The sequence below is a fragment of the Dreissena polymorpha genome, chromosome 14, assembly GCF_020536995.1.
Source record: "Dreissena polymorpha isolate Duluth1 chromosome 14, UMN_Dpol_1.0, whole genome shotgun sequence".
Lineage (NCBI taxonomy): Eukaryota > Metazoa > Mollusca > Bivalvia > Myida > Dreissenidae > Dreissena > Dreissena polymorpha.
In genome coordinates this window covers 74,000,658-74,022,331 of record NC_068368.1, presented here as the reverse complement: position 1 = coordinate 74,022,331, position 21,674 = coordinate 74,000,658, and the positions used below count along the sequence as shown (strand labels likewise).

Genomic DNA, 21,674 nt, shown 5'->3' with positions numbered 1-21,674 from the left:
AGTAAAATCTTAGGATATAACAATAATAGAAAACAGTGGGGGATGTGTGTTAGGATTGGGGCGTTAATTAATAACATTCAGTATTGACTTTTTTGTCAAGTAAAAATCTCAGTAAAAGAATAATATAGTAACCATTTATTTGGTTTATTTATTTGCAGGTCTGGCATCGGCAGTGTTTGTCCTCGTAGCTAAGAGTCTCGTATGTGTCCTGTATGTGGTGAGAGTCATCCTGGACGATGTCACTAAATATGAATGGTAAGCTTTCTGATTCTTTGATGATGATTTGAGTAAACTCTTTCTAAAGGGTACTAGTATAAATACTTAAATTTAGAAAATTGGGAGAATGGGGTTAAATGCATGTGAGCAAAATGTTGTCCCTGATTAGCCTGCACAGTCTGCACAGGCTACTCTGGTACAAGACTTTCCCATTTTACAAAAGCTTTGTTTGAAGGAAGTCTCTTCCAAAAGAACATCCAGTGTATGTAGAAAATGTCATTCCAGATAAGCCTGTGTGACCTGCATAGACTTATATTGGACAGTACTTTACACATGTGTATTTAGACCTGTTTTCCCAAAGCGCAGATATGATTAGTAAGTGGTCCCTTGTGAAGACACTGACAAGCACTGGACAAAACTCCAGATAAGGCATTAAACAAAGCCAGGGTTGAGCTGGGACAATTGAACATTGCTCTTGGAAAACAGGGCTTGATGCATGAGCGTAAAGTGTCATCCCAGATTAGCCTGTGCAGTCTGCTGTTCAGTGCTAATGAGGGACAAAACTCCACTTGTATGGCATTTTTTTCGCTTAAAGCAAAGTCTCTTCTTGGTGAAAATCCAGTGTATGCAAAAATTGTCATCCCTGATTAGCCTGTGCAGTTGCACAGGCTAATCTGGGACAACACTTTACAGCCCAGTTTTCTGAAAGGGCAGCTCATTTATTTCCTTTTATACTTGGTATTCAATTAAAATTACCACATCACCTTATATGAATGGTGAGTTATTCCTAGGAAGCAATGGTCAAGCATTTGGTAAAACCTGGGATAAGGGAAAGCCTTGTTCAGGGTAAACTTGCATGTTCATAAAGTGTCAAACCATTATTATGTGAAGTCTGCACAGGCTAATCAGGGACAAAACTTTATGCTTTTATAGAATGTTTCATTTAGTGGAAATCTCTTTGAAATAAAAAGCTAGTTAAGGTGTAAAGTGTTTTCCCTGATTAGCTTGTGCAGACTGCACAGGCTAATCTGGGATGACACTTTATGATTGGTTTTGTTTGATTTTTATGCACATGCAAAAAACCAAGACTCATTTATTTAAAAAAGGCGTCTCACTAAACTTATGAAACTTTACTAAGTGATATTTACACAAAATTTGAATGTGGTTGAAAATCAGGAAATTGGCCAACCAAATATTGTTATCGTACATTTAAAGTCCAAAGGTAGCCTGAAACTTGATATATTTAATATTTTGTTGATATCTATAGCTAGATGACAAAAATGGTTATTTTGGAGATCAATGTTACTAAAGAACCTTAATTTTGTTATAATAAATAAGCATGATTCATATGAGAACAGTTTTTAGATCATATAGACTATTATAGTGTGTAAAACAGGCAAAATATAGGACCATTGTCATCTAATTACTGAATAAATTAGCATATCATAATTATGTAAAACTTATTTTACATAAGTGCATATAACGAACAAGGCAGCGACAGTTGATCTATATATACTGTCTTTATCCTAATAAACGCGCCCGGGCGCGATGCAAATCACAAAGGGGGCACGTTTATTTCACTTTAGGTATAATATGAATTAACACGTAAAATATGTTTACCGGTATTTGCAAAAAGTTCCAAGTTCATTGAGCAATCGTAAACATATCACAATTAGTTTTACTAGAATACTGCACCCCATTATCATTCTGTTTCTGCCTCGACATCGATCCGCCGAATCACGCCGCATCTTGACACGCGGCGATTTCGCAAAAGAGAAATATGTACAAATATTGATTGTATACTATAACAAATGTTAAATAATTTTCAAATTAACGAATAAAAGAATTTCAAATTAACGAATATAAGAAACAGATACAGATAATACCCTGTTATTCTTATTTATACGCGATTGTTTTAACATTTCGTCAGCTTTTCTGCATACTTCATACAGTTACCATCGGATGTCATCTGTAAAAATAATGTAGGTCAGTAACCATATTGAAGAAATTTACACAGTTTAATCTCGGAGACGAGACTTGCTTTAAACATCGACTTTTATTTGAAATTAAAATTAATGATCTCAATGTTTTACCCACTATGAAATGTTTATTCACAAATAAATACACCCACGCCAATTTTCGCGCGCTTTTTTCAGAACAAAGAAATTCATTTAATTCACGTGCACTATGTATATGTGGCTAGAATTTGAAGCCGAAAATAGCTGTTCACCACGAGTGCAAACCATGTCAGGTGATTTACGCATGTTGTAATACAACTGTCCTGATTGGGCGCTTATTTAATCAAATCTTTAAATAGAAGCATATGCAGAAATTGAGCACTTTTATCATCAATATTAACCAGAATTTGCTTTTAAGAATGGTAATCGGGCATATGCGAGATTATCGAGTAATGGATAAAGACGGGAGAAGTTGCATGTATGCGATTGAGACAGTTACAACGTATGTATCGAGGAATCGAGAGACTCGGGAAAATACGATTATTACAATCAGTTATGAGTTCTCTATGGCTTCAAACTGTTATTTGCCTTATCAAACACGCAATTATCACTCATCAAGGTGCAGAATCCTACAGCTAGGTGCGAACACGGTTTTGTTTTATACGCGGCATTTAAAAAGACAGAAAAAACTGTCACAGTGTGAAATACATGTTGAAATTTGAAAACAACAACGCTAACAATCCCTTATTGTCTTACAGACAAATTAATTTTATTTTTTGGGGAGGGGATTGGCTTTGATAGTTTATGTCCGAACGTAGTTAATCTGTAATTTAATAAACTTTATGATTCGGAACTTGTAATCATGCCAAGGGGTGTCTCAGCGAACAGATGAGGCAACCAGATGGTCGATGCCGAGTCAACTCCGCGAACACTTGATGTCGTCAAACTCCGTGGATTGCGGAATTTGTTGGTTTTGCGTGAGCTGTACTGTACCTTGTTGATAAAAAAGAATGTTCTGTCAATAAAATGCAATTACTTTACCCCTTAGCCGCCGAGAAAAGGGGGCGCTATTATTTTGATCACTCCTTCATTTTATTTTACGATAGGGGCGGGTTTATTAGGGTGGGAGCATTAATTAGGATAAAGACGGTATATGTAATATTAAAGTACAATTATATCCTCTTACGCTTGGTATGCAATAAAAATTACTACAATTTACTGTCTAATTTATACAGTAAATTAACAAATTTGTAATGTAATCCATCCAATGCTAATAGCCCTCCCCCGCTATAAAACGGTAACATGATGCTTTGGACGTCAAGGCCATGTAAGTGCTACAAACTAGTGTATTTTACCCTAATAAATATGACAATTATAACTTTTAAAGTAATTCAACTTCAAATAAGTCTTTGTGGTCATTATATTTTTAGATAACATACATTATACTGTTGGAGGCATTATAACTTTTAAAGTAATTCAACTTCAAATATGTCTTTGTGGTCATTTTATTTGTTGATAACATACATTATATTATCGGCGGCATACAAATAGTCAATCCCACTGTTTTGATTTTTGTGATGTTTAACCCTTTACCACTCAGATACGTATTTTCACACATTTATTGTGAAGTCCCTTTGAAAGTTCAATTTAATTAAAGACCTTTCTTACTAGATTCAAGTTTTAAAGGCTTCATTTCCAATCCTAAGGTATCATGAGCAGCAAACAGCATAAAACATGAAAAGACTGCGAGTTACTCGCAGGCTGTTCTGATTTTATGCTGTTTGCACAAAGCCATTCAGGGCTCGAATTTAATTTTTTTTTCTACTTGCAAAACATTGCGAGCAGCTTTAATACCGACTCGCAAAATCAAAAACATTCTCGCAAATTTTGCTGGACACATAATTTAATATCGTTTTTTTTATTCAACAGTTAACTTTGCTTTATCTATCGTATTGTTATTTCCATCTGTGGGCAAAAAGAAACTACATGTTATTTTTCGCTTCGACGCCATGTATGTTCAAGTTCAATGAACACGTGTGAATTAGTCGACTGTTTAACGTTCTTTGTACCAATACCATCCTCGTATCTATACTATAAGTATACCAGTCTATATACAAGGTGCGCGTTTCCGCATACGGGTATTAGGACGTTCTATGACCTATGGTTTAGCGTTCAGGACGTCGAACGCATTTAGCAATAATACTGTGTTTTTTTCACTATTTCTCTACTCGCAAAAAATTACTAGTGGCTGAAAACTTAACTCGCAATCGGTATTTTTCACTCGCATTTTGCGAGTGTGCGAGTGTTAATTTCGAGCCCTGCCATTTTCACTTTGCCTCTGAGTGGGAAAGAGTTAAAAAAAGTAACTAATGATTATTTTTATTTTTATATAATCTTTACATTAACCTTATTTGCTAAAACTTGGTCCATTCAATTTTTTTTCAAATGATGTATCTCTAACATAATATCAAAACCATCAACCAAAACCTCTGTCACCCAGTGGCTACTTAATCTCATGTTTTATTTTTTGTTTCAGTGACGGTCATCCTCAGCCCTGCATGAATGGCAACGAAACAGAGATCAGCGAGAAGGGAGACGTGAACTGGTACATTTATATACTGAGTCGTGTTCTGGGAAAACTGGGCATAATGCATATGCATAAAGTGTCATCCCAGATTAGCCTGTGCAATCCGCACAGGCTAATCTGGAACGACACTTTCCGCTTTCATGATATTTTTCATTTACAGAAAGTCTCTTCTTTTCTTAAATCCAGTTTAGGTGGAAAGTGTCGTCAATGATTAATGGGACAACACTTTACGCACATTAATTTTATCCTCTTTTCACAGAGCACGGCTCATTTATACTGGGCCTTACTCTGGGAAAACAAGGCTTAATGCCTGTGAGTAAAGTGTGGCTTAATGCATGTGAGTAAAGTGTGGCTTAATGCATGTGAGTAAAGTGTGGCTTACTGCATGTGAGTAAAATGTGGCTTAATGCATGTGAGTAAAGTGTGGCTTAATGCATGTGAGTAAAGTGTGGCTTAATGCATGTGAGTAAAGTGTGGCTTGCTGCATGTGAGTAAAATGTGGCTTAATGCATGTGAGTAAAGTGGGCTTACTGCATGTGAGTAAAGTGTGGCTTACTGCATGTGAGTCAAGTGGGCTTACTGCATGTGAGTAAAGTGTAGCTTAATGCATGTGAGTAAAGTGTGGCTTAATGCATGTGAGTAAAGTGTGGCTTAATGCATGTGAGTAAAGTGGGCTTACTGCATGTGAGTAAAGTGTGGCTTAAGGCATGTGAGTAAAGTGGGCTTACTGCATGTGAGTAAAGTGTGGCTTAATGCATGTGAGTAAAGTGTAGCTTAATGCATGTGAGTAAAGTGTGGCTTAATGCATGTGAGTAAAGTGTGGCTTAATGCATGTGAGTAAAGTGGGCTTACTGCATGTGAGTTAAGTGTGGCTTAATGCATGTGAGTAAAGTGGGCTTACTGCATGTGAGTAAAGTGTGGCTTAATGCATGTGAGTAAAGTGTGGCTTAATGCATGTGAGTAAAGTGTGGCTTAATGCATGTGAGTAAAGTGTGGCTTAATGCATGTGAGTAAAGTGGGCTTACTGCATGTGAGTAAAATGTGGCTTACTGCATGTGAGTCAAGTGGGCTTACTGCATGTGAGTAAAGTGTTGTTTCAGATTAGCCGATGAGGTCTGCAAAGGTTTATCAAACACGAGACTTTCTGCCTAAACTTGATTTTTGCTTACATGGGGCTTTATGTATACCAAAAGAACAAGAAAAGGAGGAAGTGTCGTATAGATTAGCCTGTGCTCATACTCAATGCACATGCACTGGTAACTCATAGAGAGGCTGAAGTGACCTTTTAACAAAAATTTTATGCTCCTCTGTAGGGACCGCCTATAGCAGTCGCACTATCTGTTTGTCTGTCATTCCGTTTTCCGCAGGTTTGTTAACACAATGCTTTAAGATATTGATTGTTTGTATGTGAGTCTGCGTACATGAGATACAGATGAAGTGTGACAATTATTTTGGTCCATTAATTTTGGGCAAAGTTTTGTGCCTTGGACTTTTTCTATAATAACCATGTTCCGAAGTTTTACTACGCAATGCTTACAGTTATTGAGCTGACTTTTGGTTTGTGAGTTAACCTACATGACTTACTGATAAAGTGTGAAATTCATTACGGTTGATTGATTTTTTTGGCAAAGTTATGGGCCTTGGCCTTAGAACTCAATTATAACATATTGTTGTCTGCACAATTTGTACGCAACGCTTTCAGATAATGATCTCATTTTTGGTATAAGAGTCTAAACATACATTACTTACAGATGAAGTGTATTGTGTTTCACAAACACAGGTCTTCTTTATGTTTTGTGGCATGTAATCTGGATCATTTGCACTTTATGACTATGTCAGCCTCATTTTTCTTTGGTTGCTAGGTATGTGTTGCTATGGGTGGAGAGACCCTTGTGGCTGTGGGTCATACAGGTCGTGCTAGCCTTTGTCACATTCTTCAAGGCCTTGCTGAAAATATATATTGCCAAGGTAATGCATTATATTGAAATATGTATTTAATGTATTGAAATAATTGTAATATGCAAATATATTTACTAAGCTGATTCATGGATGTAGGTAACTGAATTAAGCTCAATCATATACATATTCTTTGTTGTGTTTGTTTTCGTTGAGGGGGGGTATATTACCTAATTATATAGAATGCTCTTTCTTAAATTTAATAATCAGTTATGTGTATAAATATATTTGTTTCAGCTTCATATTTATTAATTACAGCTCCATTAAGTTAACCCTTAATGTCCCAACTAGTTTGGCTGGTGACATAAAACATGTGTCCTTTTTTTAAAGTAATATGTTATTTTATCAAAGCTTCACTGTTGGTTGCGGTAAGTTAAATGTTGTAGAAGGACTTCCCTGTCATGTTTTAGTTTGTGTCTGTCTCTTAATTAAAATGAGCCACATTCTTAAAAAAAAACTAGGCTTTATGCTTCTGCGTTTAATGTTGTCCAATATAAGACGGTGCACGGTGCACAGGCTAATCAGGGCAGACACTGTCTGCCTTAACTAGATTTTGTTTTAAAGACAACTTCTTTAAAGGAAAAACTTTATAAAAGAGGATTGTGCCAGCCCTGATAAGACTTTCTAGACTGCACCTGCTTATCTGGGATGACACTTTATGCTCATACATTTACATTAAGCCCTGTTTTCCCAGGATGAGGTTTAAATACTCTACATTATAGTCAGACTTTGTTAGTACTCTATGTGCAGTCAGCAATATGGTTGTGTTATTTAATTTGTTAAGAAATTTCTTAAGTAAATTTTTATTGTTTTTGCCCTGTCTGTTGGTCTGTCTGTTGGTCTGACTGCGCCAACTTTAACATTTTGCAATAACTTTAGCTATATTGAAGATAGCAACTTCGTATTTGGCATGCATGTGTATCTCATGAAGCTGCACATTTTGAGTGGTGCAAGGTCAAGGTCATCCTTCAAGGTCAGAGGTCAAATATATGTGGCCAAAATTGCTCATTTTATGAATACTTTTGCAATATTGAAGATAGCAACTTGATATTTGGCATGCATGTGTATCTCATGGAGCTGCACATTTTGAGTGGTGAAAGGTCAAGGTCAAGGTCATCCTTCAAGGTCAGAGGTCAAATATATGTGGCCCAAATCGCTTATTTTATAAATACTTTTGCAATATTGAAGATAGCAACTTGATATTTGGCATGCATGTGCATCTCATGGAGCTTCACATTTTGAGTGGTGAAAGGTCAAGGTCATCCTTCAAGGTCAGAGGTCAAATATATGTGGCCCAAATCGCTTATTTTATGAATACCTTTGCAATATTGAAGATAGCAACTTGATATTTGGCATGCATGTGTATCTCATGGAGCTGCACATTTTGAGTGGTGAAAAAGGTCAAGGTCATCCTTCACAAGGTCAAGGTCATCCTTCAAGGTCAAACGTCATATAGTGGGACATTGTGTTTCACAAACGCATCTTGTTTTAGTTAAATTTGAAATGTAAAAAATAACACATGAGACGCTTAGTATTTCTCTTTAATTTTAAATATATGAGAAAAAATACACAGAGTAAAGAAATTTATTAAGTTTATGAAGCTACCAGAATTTAACTTAAATGAAATCTTATGTTTAAAGAAAAAATGGCGGGGATAAGAAAAAATATTGCGCAATATTTCAACTTAAGTTATTTTTTAACTGAAGAAGCAACTGGAATACTGCCCCTGGTCTGATGATTTTTCACAGAGTTATGGCCCTTTGAAATTTTCTATAAAAAATTCTTGTACCCCCAACTACTTTGTCCTCAAGACATTTCCTTTTATCTGAATATATAGTGCAATATTGTGACAAAAAAAAACTTTGGGGAGCATCACCTGTCTCCGACGGTTTCTTGTTTCAAAAGTATTTATTTTATCTGGATAGCACTAAAAGCCTAAGGCAGGCTTCACATTTTGGCATAAAAATATCATCATTGGATGTAACAGTATGCATCTTGATGTTCACATTTTGGCATTACATATCATCATTGGTTGTAACATTATGCATCTTGATGTTCACATTTTGGCATTACATATCATCATTGGTTGTAACATTATGCATCTTGATGTTCACATTTTGGCATTACATATCATCATTGGTAGTAACATTATGCATCTTGATGTTCACAGTACCAGTTAATTTAGATTAGATTTGAGCAGATATGAAATTAGAAAGTGTCTGTGCGATCAGAAATGCTATTTGCCCATAACTTGGTTTTAGTTAGTGTGCTTTTAGTTTGATGAATAGGTTTGTAAATGTCATGTTACATTGTGAGCAAACCTTTAGACTTTACACACTTGTAATATTGTGCTCACATTTGTGTGATTTTAAATATAGATAAGTCCTTTTTGTTTTATCCAATATGAATATATATTGTCATTAAAAAGTTATGTACAAAAACAGAGACAATTAGAAAAGAAAAAAACAAACAGAAAAAAGCGAAAACAAACAGTTTTTCATCAATATGGCAAGAAATGTTTGTAGTCACTAATATTTGCTTACTTCTGTGCAAGATACTGAAAGTAAAATATTTTATACTGACACAAATGTCCGATATTATGTGACCCACAATTCAGGGGCGGCGCCTGGACCATTTCCTGCAGGGTCATTTCTTCCTGGAAGTGTTCAGCTCCATCCCATACATTGTTACGGTACGTATTCCCATACCATATATCATCATGTTTGTTAGCTCCATTTTATGTCTTGTCGCTTACGTAGTTATGTTTCATACATCGTCTCATAAAGTAGCTACATTCTATACATCCTCTCATAAAGTAGCTACATTCTATATATCGTCTCATAAAGTAGATTTATTCCATACATCATCTTATAAAGTAGCTACATTCTATACATCGTCTCATAAAGTAGCTCATTCCACACATGGTCTCATTAAGAAGCTACATTCTATACATCATCTCATAAAGTCGCTACATTCCATACATCGTCTCATAAAGTAGCTACATTCCATACATCGTCTCATAAAGCCGCTACATTCCATACATAGTCTCATAAAGTAGCTACATTCCATACATTGTCTTTTAAAGAAGCTACATTCCATACATTTTCTCAAAAGGTAGCTGCATTCCATAAATAGTCACATAAATTAGCACCATTAAAATACATCATGATGGTTAGCAGCTCCATTTCAATGTACATCAAAAAACATATTGGGTATACATGTATTAAGGCAAATTAGTTTTTTACATGCATCTGTAAAGCTATATATATTTTTCTATGCCATCTTGTCCCCTATACTACAGAATTTGATGTCCCCTAATTCTATTTTCAGCTGGCATATCCCCCCATGTTAAAAAATCTCTATGTCCCTTCGTTCCTTAGTTGCTGGCTAGCAAAAAAGGCACTGGATAGACTGCTGGTAAGTAGAGACTAAGTGTTGCAATTAGTAAGTTGAAGTGTTTGTTCATGGTGCATATTTAATGTAATCTTATACTTAATATATTAATGTAGGCTACAACTCAGTAAATCAATGAATACATAAAGGCTACAACTCGGTATATCAATGTAGGCTACAACTCAGTACATCAATATATTAATATGAGCTACAACTCAGTAAACCAATGTATACATGCAGGCTACAACTCAGTAAATCAATGTATTCATGTAGGCTACAGCTCAGTAAATCAATATATAAATATAGGCTACAACTCAGTAAATCAATGTATAAATTTAGGCTACAAATCAGTAAATCAATGTGTTCATGTAGGCTGCAACTCAGTAAATCAATGTATTTGTGCACTTCTCTTCTGAATCAGTGACTGAAGTACAACAATTTCATAGTGCATTGTATTATTAAATGTTAACTTTTGTATATAAGTTTTAAAGTGCGAAACTACACAATGAGGTATTCTATATTGAATCATTTGTTATGGTTCAGATTATAAAATCGGCAGTCTTTAGACCATATCAGCATTACTTTACATAGACATGCCAAAAGAAATGAATTTGTGTTTGAAAATGTTACATTATAATAACATCTGGCTCATACATGTATGATGTATCAACATATGGTCCTTGTTCTCGAAAAAGTTAAATTTATGTGCGCAAAGTATTATCCCACACTAGCCTATGCAGTCTAAACAGGCTTATCACTAGTGACACTTTTTTTTACTAAATTGGGTTTCTGCTAAGAAGAAACTTTAAATGGAAAATGCATTTCAGTTAAAAAATGTTGTCCCAGATTAGCTTGTGTGGAGTGCACATGTTCATCTAGGATGCACATGCATTACCGGTAAGCTTGTTTTTCCCATTGCAATAGCTCATATACAATAAAACAATTTCAGAATGATCTTCATCGGACCAGGCAGCGTTTCCAGACCATCTCCGTGACTTTGTCCCAGCAGTGCCTGGTGCTCATAGCAACCATGTGCTGTATGGTATTCACCACGTAAGCAACGTCACCAAACAGGCAAAATGAATGTGAACCTTGCTCTGTAAAAAGAGGGTTTAATGCATGCGCATATATTGTTGTCCCAGATTAGCCTGTGCAGTCAGCACAGGCTAATCTGGGACAACACTTTCTGCAAAAGAAAATGTCGCCTCAGATTAGCCTGTTCCGATGGCACAGGCTACTCTAGGACCACACTACATGTATACTCACATGCATTTAACCCCTTTTTCACAGAGGAAGGCTGGTATTCGATGTTCAACAACTCAGGGTTTGCTTTTTTAATGCCTAAACAAATTGAAACTGAGTTTAAAAGTGTTTTTAATGTTTTATAAATGACTTTGTTTTTACCTATTTTTTTGAAAGAAAGTGTGCAACTAGTCAGTTTATAAAACATTGTTATAAAAGGTTCTTTGTGTGAAGATGTTACGGAAAAGTTTGTTTGAAAGTCTAGTAATCAAATAAGAATCTGAAATACTGTGAAAGCATTATTTGTGGGACATTAATTTTAGTTGATTTTGTGGGTTGAAAATGACCGATACAGATTCCATAAAAAGTATTTTCATGCTTCCAAATTTCAAATGATCTTACATTATTATGTTGAACTTTCTGATGTCTGTAATTAGTATGTTTCACTGGTCAACATTTCTGTCAGCTTTATCACTTAAGATTTTAAGTTTCTCGTTCTGAGAAAACTGGGATTAGTTCATGTGCGTAAAGTGTCAACCAAGATTAGCATGTGCGGACTGCACAGGCTAATCTGGGACGACACTTTACGCACATGCATTAAGCCCAATTTTCTCAGAACAAGACACCATGTTTGTAAAATGTCGTCTTAGATGAGTTTTTGTAGTCCACGGTTAATCAGGGGTAACACTTCCGCTGAAACAGATTTTTGTTAAGAAGGGAATTTCTTTAAACAAAAAAATACCTTAAATGCAGAAAGTGTCTTCCCTGATTAGCCTGTGTGGACTGCACAGGATAATAATCTAAGACAACATTTTACATACATGTTTTAAGCTAAGTTTTCTCTGAATGAGGAACAAACATTTTGTATTCATTTTATGTCTTTATTTTCAGTATCTGTGGTGTTGAGCACATCCAGAGGGCAAGTTCCTTCAACCGCCTTAAGTTCTTTGATGCTCTGTACTATGTGATCGTGACGTTCTCCACGGTCGGGTATGGAGATATCTCGCCCGACATCTGGCCTTCCCGCTTGTTCATGATTGTGATGATTTGTGTGGCGTTTGCTTTAATTCCCATGCAGGTAAGAATCTTTACCTTGTTATAAGTAGGCTGTATTTGAAGTCTAAAGTGCGCGTTCTGAAGACTAATACAGTATTTTATGTTACAAAAATAAGATTATGATAAGTACTTATTAAATGATTGTGGGAATGGGACAATCAGTAAAAATGGTACAGTCTGAATAAATAAAAGGTGTGACATGTTTCTATGTGCGTGTACACTATTGGGAATATTAGCGTTGTTTCTCAATTCCTAACACATTTCCCTTTAAAACCAAAGTGAAATGGCTTTATAAGCCACGCCCAGGCTGTTGAGGTTTCAAGCTGTTAGCAGCTAATCAGTACCTAATTGTTGGGAATGAAGCCTTCAAAACTTGAATGTTTTACAAATTTAATTTATTTTATTTTATGCTTTCCGGTGGTTTATAGAGAAATATCAGTGAATTAAAACTGAAAATTTCATTGTTTCAAACAGTGAAAATTATCAGTGAAAATTATCAATAATTTTCACTGTTTACTGTGGAATGACGTCATTTTTTGACGAAATGACGTCATTATCTAAGCAAAATTCTTTAGTCAAACTCTTTAACAATGAATATAAACTGTGAAAAAAAAGCATAAAATAATAAGAAAATTTGTTGGATTGGGTGGAATATCGATTTTAATTCACTCGTGATCATAGAAAATATGTATTTATTAAATATTATTTTCCATGATCACTCGTGAATTAAAATCGATAATCCACCAAACCCAACGAATATCCTCTATTTGATTTTTAAAGTGATTTAAGGGTCAAGACATTCATATTGCGTGCCTCATTCCAGATCCAGACTATAGGCTCTACCATTGTGGAGCGTATGAAGATGGGCAGTGAGTACTCGGAGCGTCGAGCCTCGGGCAACAAGCACGTGGTGGTTGTGTCTCGCACCCTGCAGACCGAAACCGTCATGGACTTCCTGTTGGAGTTCTACGCTCATCCAAAACTCGAGGTGAGAATTTGATGTGCAACATGTAGAGACACTACACACAGAGACAAAGTCTGGCTATTATTATTTAAAAATGTGATTATACATACACACATTTGCCTTTTGTTTCAAGTTAAATTAATAATTTAAAACATTTATCAGCTTTTCCATGACACTCTTGCTTTATATTTTTATTCATTACCTAACAAGTCTGTTTTTCCCACCAGGAGCATGTGGTTGTACTCATGGCAGCTGATGCTATGGACATCAACATGCAGGTGATCTTGAAGGATCCGAAGTGGTCCCAGCGTGTTGTCTACATGAGAGGATCAGTGCTCCGAGACACGGATCTCAAACGCTGCCGCATTGCCCAGGCTGAAGCATGCTTTATACTGGCCCCGAGATACCTGGAAAACAGAACTATTGCTGTGAGTCTTGAGTGGTTTTGGTATTGTTTATTGAGACTTGGCATTTTTATGTCCCCGAAGTAGGGCATATAGTGATCGGATTGTCCGTCCGTCCATCTGTTTGTCTGTCTGTCACACTTTGCGTTTAGGTTTTGAAAAATAACTCATAACTTCTATGTCGCTTCAGATAGCAATTTCATATTTGGCATGCATGTGTATATGGATAAGGCCTTTCCATACGCACACAAATTTTGACCCCTGTGACCTTGAACTTGAACTTAGGGTCCGTGTTTAGGTTTTGAAATCTGTGTTTAGGTTTCGAAAAAGGCTCATAACTTCTATCAAGCGTTTAAAGGGGGCATAAGTCATCCTATGGTGACAGCTCTTGTTTCATTCTAAAGCCGAATAAAGGTTACATTTGTTCAGAAAGTTGTTTCATCTTCATTTAGTTATTTAGTTCCTTCCCCCCCCTGCAAACAAAAAGAAACTCGTAGATAGAAATATTATTCCTCTGTCAGTCACAACAAATAAGACTTTTCCCCATATTCTGTTTTCACACGCTATTTTTTCCTTGATTAGACATTGTTTAACAAATTTCAGGGAAGATGACATTTTGAAATGTATTGTTTGAATTTTTTTAACCAACAACCTCCATGATTATTGTCCCCTACCGGTTTCACCGGTCCATGATTATTGTCATCTACCGGTTTCACCGGTCCCCATGATTATTGTCCCCTACCGGTTTCACCGAAGGGGACTTGTGATATTTGCTCTGTGTGTCTGTCTGCATGTGAGTCTGTCTGTCACACTTTTCTGGATCCTGCGATAACTTTAAAAGTTCTTCACATTTTTTCTTGAAACTTGAAACATGGATAGATGGCAATACGGACATTATGCATATCATTTCATTTTATTCCTTAGTCCAAAATTCTGGTTGCTATGGCAACAAATATATAAAAAAAGATCCAACAAAAAATCTGACAATGGTGGAGCCGGTAGGGGACATATATTGCTTGCCAATAGTCTTGCTATTTGTAGTAAATTTGAGTTCTTGTTATGTTTCACATTTTAGCAAGTGTAACAACTCACTTATTTATCATTTCTGTTGTCTAGGACCAGCACACCATTCTGCGATCCTGGGCTGTGAAGGACTTTGCCCCAAAATGCAAGCAGTACATTCAGCTGTTCAAGCCAGAAAACAAGATCCACGTGAAGTTTGCTGGTAGGGCAATCAGTTTTTTTATACTTAACCTTGTACGGCAGACTTTTACCAACAAGTTAGTTTAGTTTTAACTTATTTAGTTAAGCTCAATTGTAATCTAAAGACTTAGGATTATTTGAACCCTCTCTAGTCTAGACTGTTTCCATTGGAAACAGGGCTTGTTTTCCTTATTTAGTTATGGCCTATAATAGACCCTACCCTTAAGAGAAAGGTCCCTTCTCCAAAGAGAATTTCTTTAAAATGATGCGATTTTCCCTAAATTGCAAGCTAACTTTAGGAAATAGTTTACCCTTTCTCCGTTTTATCAATATTTTTCCACAAAATTGAAAACCTGCCCCTTTTCTGAAATCCAGAAAAAAAGCCCTGGTAAAACAAGAACTTGGTGTCTATGGGGGACATCCGAAGAAGGCTTTTAGAGTGGTGATAGAACTCATGACCTCCTGGTTGCTAGGCAGACAATATACCCACTTCACCATGGTTTCATGTTAGAAGCCCAGAGGTCTCGCTAAGGATTTATACTAAAGGATACCTTACGCACTGAACTTTTTATGCCCCTGGGGTGGCATATAGTTTTTTAATTGTCTGTCCGTCCGTCCGTCAGTCAGTCTGTCCGTCCGTCCGAAATCTTTTACATTTGTCATAACTTTTGCAATATTGAAGATAACAACTTGATATTTGGAATGCATGTGTATCTCACGGAGCTCCACATTTTGAGCGGTGAAAGGTCAAGGTCATCCTTCAAGGTCAAAGGTCAAATATCTGGCTTCAAAGTGGTACACAAGGGGGCATTGTGTTTCTGACAAACACATCTCTTGTCTGTCTTTAATTTACTCCCTGACCATCAGCTTTTAAGGGTATTATATAGTCAAGGATATTTTCTGCGCTGTGCTTAAAAATGTATTGTTATAAGAGGTTATAAAGTATGAGCTTCATGAATGTTAAAATTTTTATAATCATGAAAGACAGTTATGCCAATGATTGGAGTTGTAAATCAGTGAAAATGCTTGGTAAATGTAAGTCTCCTAAATGAACTTCTGTGTAGTCAGTACTATACCTTTTCCCTCTCAGATATGCATTTTGACTTTGTTATCACTTAGTATATGAAATACAATTATAAACCTTTCTAACTAGATTCAAGTTTTAAAGGCTTAATTTCCATCCTTACAATACTGATGAGCAGCAAATAGCATAAAACCTGAACAGCCTGTGAGTTAGTTGCAGAATCTTCTTGTTTTATTCTTGTTGAACATTTTTACTGTGCTTCCTAGCAAGACCGGTTTAATTGGTATTCTCTATCAATTTTATTTCAGAGCATGTTGTTTGTGAAGATGAATTCAAGTACGCCTTGCTGGCCAACAACTGTCTCTACCCTGGGTTGTCTACCCTCGTCTCACTGCTCGTGCACACCTCTGGAGGGCTGTAAGTAGTCTCACTTGTTTCTTACACATTGGGCAAATACAGATGTCTTCCTTTTTTTTCAACTTTAGTGAAAAAGTAGACCCTTGCTTTTTATGCATGAGGCAAAACAAGAGTGGTCTCCCTTGCCTGTTACTTATTCGGTTAAGAAGTAGTCTATATTGTTTGTAAATGGGTAAAATAATAATCTTCCTTGTTTGTTATTCCTTGATCACACCAATAATAGTTTCTCTCCCTTGTAACTCATTCCATGAAAAAAATTGTTGTCTCCCTGCTTGTTATTTATTAGGCAAAAATGTATTCTCCCTTGCTTTGTTATTAATTTTTAAAAACAGTAGTTTCCCTTGCGTGTTTCTCCGTGTGTAATAGAGTTATCTCCCCTGTGTGTCTCTTCCTGGGAAAAAAAAGCAGTTGCTCTTGATTATTACTAATGGGGCAAAAAGAGTACTCTCTTGTGTGTTAGTAATTGGTGAAAAGAGTAGTCTCACCAGGTTACTACTCATTGGGCAAACAAGAAGTATCCCTTACTTGTTACTAATTTGGCAAAAAGAGTAGTCTCTCTTGCTTGTTACTCATTGAGCAAAACAGAGTAGTCTCCCTTGCTTGATACTCATTGGGCAAAAAAGAGAAGTCTCCCTTGCTTGTTACTCATTCGGCAAAAAATAGTAGTCTCCCTTGCTTGTTACTCATTGGGAAAAAAGAGTAGTCTCCCTTGCTTGTTAAGAATTGGGCGAAAAGAGTAGTCTCCCTTAGTTATTACTCATTGGGCAAAAAGAGTAGTCTCCCGTGTGTGTTACTCATTTGGCATAAAGAGTAGTCTCCCTTGTGTATTACTCATTGAGGAAAAAGAGTAGTTTCCCTTGTTTATTACTGATTGGGCAAAAAGAGTAGTCTCCTTGTGATTTACTCATTGGGTGGTAAAACAAGAGTACTCTCCCTTGTATGTTTCCTCTTTGGCAAAAAAGGTGTATTCTACATTGCTTGTTTTCATTGCATGATTGTTGAAAACATGTTTTGTAAGTTTCCAAAGTAAAAATTAACCTTGTAGGTTGTCAATGGAATACATGATATAAAAAACTGTTTGGTTATATCTTAAAACATTGTTTTCAAGTGGATAATAAAATGAAAAACTGTAACAGTTATAAAATAATTAACACCTATGTTTTACATTTTTTTTTTAATTATAATTTAAAATGCTTTTAAAAGTATGACATACATTAATTTGTTAAAATCAAATCAATAAACTGTTCAACAGTCCAGGCAATATAAAGGGTTACTAAGGGCTGGAAGAAATGGAACACCTGTGTTTTGTTTGTGTCTTGCACTTGTTTCATTTAATTTAAAGAAAAAGTAAAAAATTATGCTGTGGTAGTTCAAAAACAGCTTATTTTTAGCTCGTCTGTTTTCGGAGAAAACCTGAGGTATTGTCATAGCCAGTTCGTAGTGTACGTAGTCGTGTCCGCCGTCCGCGTCGTGCTAAAACCTTAACATTTTTGTCAAGGTTTTGAACATTTAAGCTCTAAAATCAAAGTGCTTCAACCTACAGCTTTGAAACTTCATAAATAGCTGCACCTTGATGAGTTCTACATGCCACACCCATTTTTGGATCACTAGGTCAAAGGTCAAGGTCACTGTGACCTCTAAAAAAATAAAAAAATAAATCTAAAAATTTCTGACAACCTTTCATTTATTCAAAACTGCTCTCGCAGCTGAGCGTGGCACCTGTTATGCGGTGCTCTTGTTCTCTTTAGTATTTTTTTTTAAATATAAATAATATAAAAATATTTTTAATAATACTGTCACAAAACGCAACATGAAATAAAAGTATTGCTTTGTAAATGTTTTAATTGAAAGTTTATAGAGAAGTGTGCATTAGTTATTTAGTAACTCTGGTATAATTAAAAAGAATAACCTAAAAATGTTTAATCTTGCATTTTTGTGCACTAATTTTGCTACATGTTTTACTAATATATTAATTGTATATTACTTCTGCGTTGAGTGCTTGCAGTGGTTTTTAATTCCACTTTAAGGACTTATTTGCTATATGCATGGTGTAATAACATGCAAAATAAACTCAAATACATTACCTTCAAAATATACATATGTTACATACACACACTGCGTATGTAAGAAAAATAGAGTTGTAAGGATGAAAACATAAATGAGGCGTGCTCTGGTAAAATTGGCTAAATGCATGTGAGTAAAGTGTCATCTAATATAAGCCTGTGCAGAACACTTTAACTCTTTCAGTACTGGAACCAAATTTTGAAGGCCTTTGCAAACAGTTTGGATCCAGATGAGACGCCACAGAACATGGCGTCTCATCAGGATCCAAACTGTTTGCTATTCTGATAGTATTCTTTGAAAAAAAATCGAAGAAAATGCTAATTTTAGAAATTCAGCAGACGACATTTTAGCAGACGAAAAATTTCCTAGCATGCAAAGGGTTAATGGTATTTTTCGTTCTATTCTTAGCTAAAAAACAGTTTAGGAGGAAAATTTCATCCCTGATTAGCAATCTGGGACAACACTTTATGCAAATGTATTAAGACCAGACTTCCCAGAGCAAGGTTAATATATTGTAGTTGTAGTTCTTTGTATTTTTGCACTATTTTACTTGATTTCTTTTCACCATCCCTTGTTTTTCACATAGATATGGCAAAGGTTCTGTTGAAGGAACTATACGAAGGTAATTGAATTAATCACCTTTTATATATTTATGAATCGGGTGATGACACTTTCTGTTTCACTTGTCATAAGAATGCACCCCTGTTGACTAAATCTTTCAGTATATGAGGCTTTTGGTGGAAAAGGCTGCGTAACCCTTTATTACTTATATACATATGATATTTCAAGGCATTCATTTTTTTTGTAGTCCCTTAGAAAGTTAAATTTGATCTAAGACCTTTTTAACTAAATTCAAAATTTAAAAGTTTTTTTCTATCCCTTTGATACTGATGAACATAAAATAACATAAAACCTGAACAGATTGTGAGTTACTCGCCAGTGATTATTTTTGCCCAAAATTACCGCCGATATTCGGCTGCTTCCCAATTGCAAAAAATGAAGTTTTTTCCCACAAATCTGACCATAATTTCCCAAAAAATGACCAAATTTTCCCAATTAAGCCAATAAGATTACAATGTCATTTAGCGTTAATTGCGTAGAACGAGTGCCGATCGAGCTTGTCGATTCTTCGCCGAATGACAACTGACTTACGAATGTTCGCGAATGTAGCCGAATATGATTTTACGTTGCTATCCACACATCTCTCTCTATATTGCGGAGGATACCGACAAGAGTCGATGTATCCTGATTGTTAACGCCTGTTTTTACACACATCCAAGATGGCGGCAAGCAGACGAGAAGTTTGCGATAAGCAGCGAAAATGATAAATAACACTAAAATTAATAGCGGATATCACATGGTTGTTAGGAGATAATTTAATGTGTGTGTCAATTAACGCAAAATACTATGTTTGAGATGAACAACAACAAATATTTATAAGAAATGTTCACAGTGAACGTGCGTCACAGAAATCTGTGTCGGGAAATTGGAGTTCACAAAGTTAAAGCATTTAAGATGAGTAGCGTTCGAAAATGGAAAGAGACAAACATGATTTGATTTATATGTTAGTAGATCTGTGTATATTCAGATTCATATGCATATTCTGTTTTATTATGTTTGTCACGCTGTATAGTTTAGTGAAATAGCATTGAACTGAGGATGTCAATTGTGCAAGATATTAAAAGGTAAACAAATGAAATGTATTATTTTAGCTCCATTTAATACAACATTAACACAGCAAGAACACAAAAGCGTGTTTGTTAATATTTGTTAATGTTTACACCATATCATATTTTACTTTAAAAAACATCCTGAATTAAATTCATACTCTTAAAGAGATTATGATTAAATCATAATGGTACATGTATATTGAAGAATCTATAGATTATTGCAAGTTTAATATGCATGTGGAAGGATATTTACTAAACGTTGTAAGAAGACATGAAAGCAACACTTTATATATAAAAATGCTGTCAAACATGAACTTAGCAATTTTTATTCTGTTCTTATAATCATAGTTATAATGTTTCCCAATTTCATGGTTTATCGCGCTAATTTTCCCAATGCAAATGCCACAGGCTGTAACAAAAAAAATCAAAAAAAATCACTGCTCGCAGTCTGTTCTGGTTTTATGCTGTTTGCACATTGCCATTTATTTGCCTCAGAATGGGAAAGGGTTAAAGCTTGATAAGTTTCTTCCCAGATTGGCCGGACACAAATAAGAAAAATCCGAAATCATCCTGCACCTGCTTATATAGGATGACACTTAATGCATTTGAATTATGCTTGGCTTTTCCACGACATGCCTTGTTTACATTAAATTTTTGTTCCTCTTAAAATGCTGGTGGCGGGGTGCTTTGATTATTTCCTTCTTATTATACTCCTTTATATTAAGTAAAGGGAGTATACTAAAATCACCGTGGACGTCTCTTTGTATTCTTGTCTTAGAATTTTTTTATCATTATTAATGTTACTTTAGAATTTGTAAGCAAAAAAGTACATATTTGCAACTTGAACATCTACATTGTGTAGATGTGGCATATTTGGTGTAGAACATTTTTGATCTCTACTTATTTAAAGACCCTGGGGTCAATATTGGCCACACCCGAGGGTCAAATAGTTTATAATTATAGACTTACATTGAAAAGTAACTAAAAAACCTTTTCTTAACGCCCTAAGGTTTGATATATGATTATTCTTGTTTATATGTAAATACACAGGGACCGGGCTCTTGTAAAAGGGGGTTCAATGCATGTTGGTAAAGTGTCTGCAGTCTGCCCAGTCTTATCAGGGACAACAATTTCCCCTTTTGTTACATTTTCATTGAAAGAAAAGTTGTTCTTGCTGAAAATCTAGTTTTAGCGGAAAGTGTCAGCCCTTATAAGCCTGTGCGGACTGCACAGGCTTATAAGGGCTGACACTTTACTCACATGCATCAAGCCCCCTTTTAACAGAGAAAGTCTCATAGCATTGTGGTTCTCATACAATCTTTGTTCAAAGAATGTCCCTTGGGTCAAAACTGGCCATGTCACAGAGTCTTATTGTTACAACTTGATACTAACATGTGGCGTAGGAGGGCATTTGCTACTACTGTTTATATCTCTAGTATAATCATGCATGTAAATATGCAGCATTATTATGACTGAACATCCATCCTTTCTGGTACGCATTACTTAACAACCATACTTTC

At 35.6% G+C, this 21,674-nt stretch overlaps 1 protein-coding gene across 1 annotated transcript in view; it reads left to right on the top strand.

Annotated features, from left to right (window-relative positions):
* Window positions 1-21,674, top strand: part of LOC127857485 (potassium channel subfamily T member 1-like) — a 125,817-nt gene that overhangs the window by 84,107 nt on the left and 20,036 nt on the right. Inside the window, exons 4-15 of the mRNA XM_052393880.1 lie at window positions 159-255; window positions 4,711-4,779; window positions 6,624-6,729; window positions 9,335-9,409; window positions 10,048-10,134; window positions 11,060-11,163; window positions 12,244-12,430; window positions 13,232-13,396; window positions 13,600-13,800; window positions 14,893-15,001; window positions 16,312-16,420; window positions 19,071-19,106. Coding sequence (XP_052249840.1) covers window positions 159-255; window positions 4,711-4,779; window positions 6,624-6,729; window positions 9,335-9,409; window positions 10,048-10,134; window positions 11,060-11,163; window positions 12,244-12,430; window positions 13,232-13,396; window positions 13,600-13,800; window positions 14,893-15,001; window positions 16,312-16,420; window positions 19,071-19,106 — 1,345 coding nt within the window. The remainder of the gene's footprint in view (window positions 1-158; window positions 256-4,710; window positions 4,780-6,623; window positions 6,730-9,334; window positions 9,410-10,047; window positions 10,135-11,059; window positions 11,164-12,243; window positions 12,431-13,231; window positions 13,397-13,599; window positions 13,801-14,892; window positions 15,002-16,311; window positions 16,421-19,070; window positions 19,107-21,674) is intronic.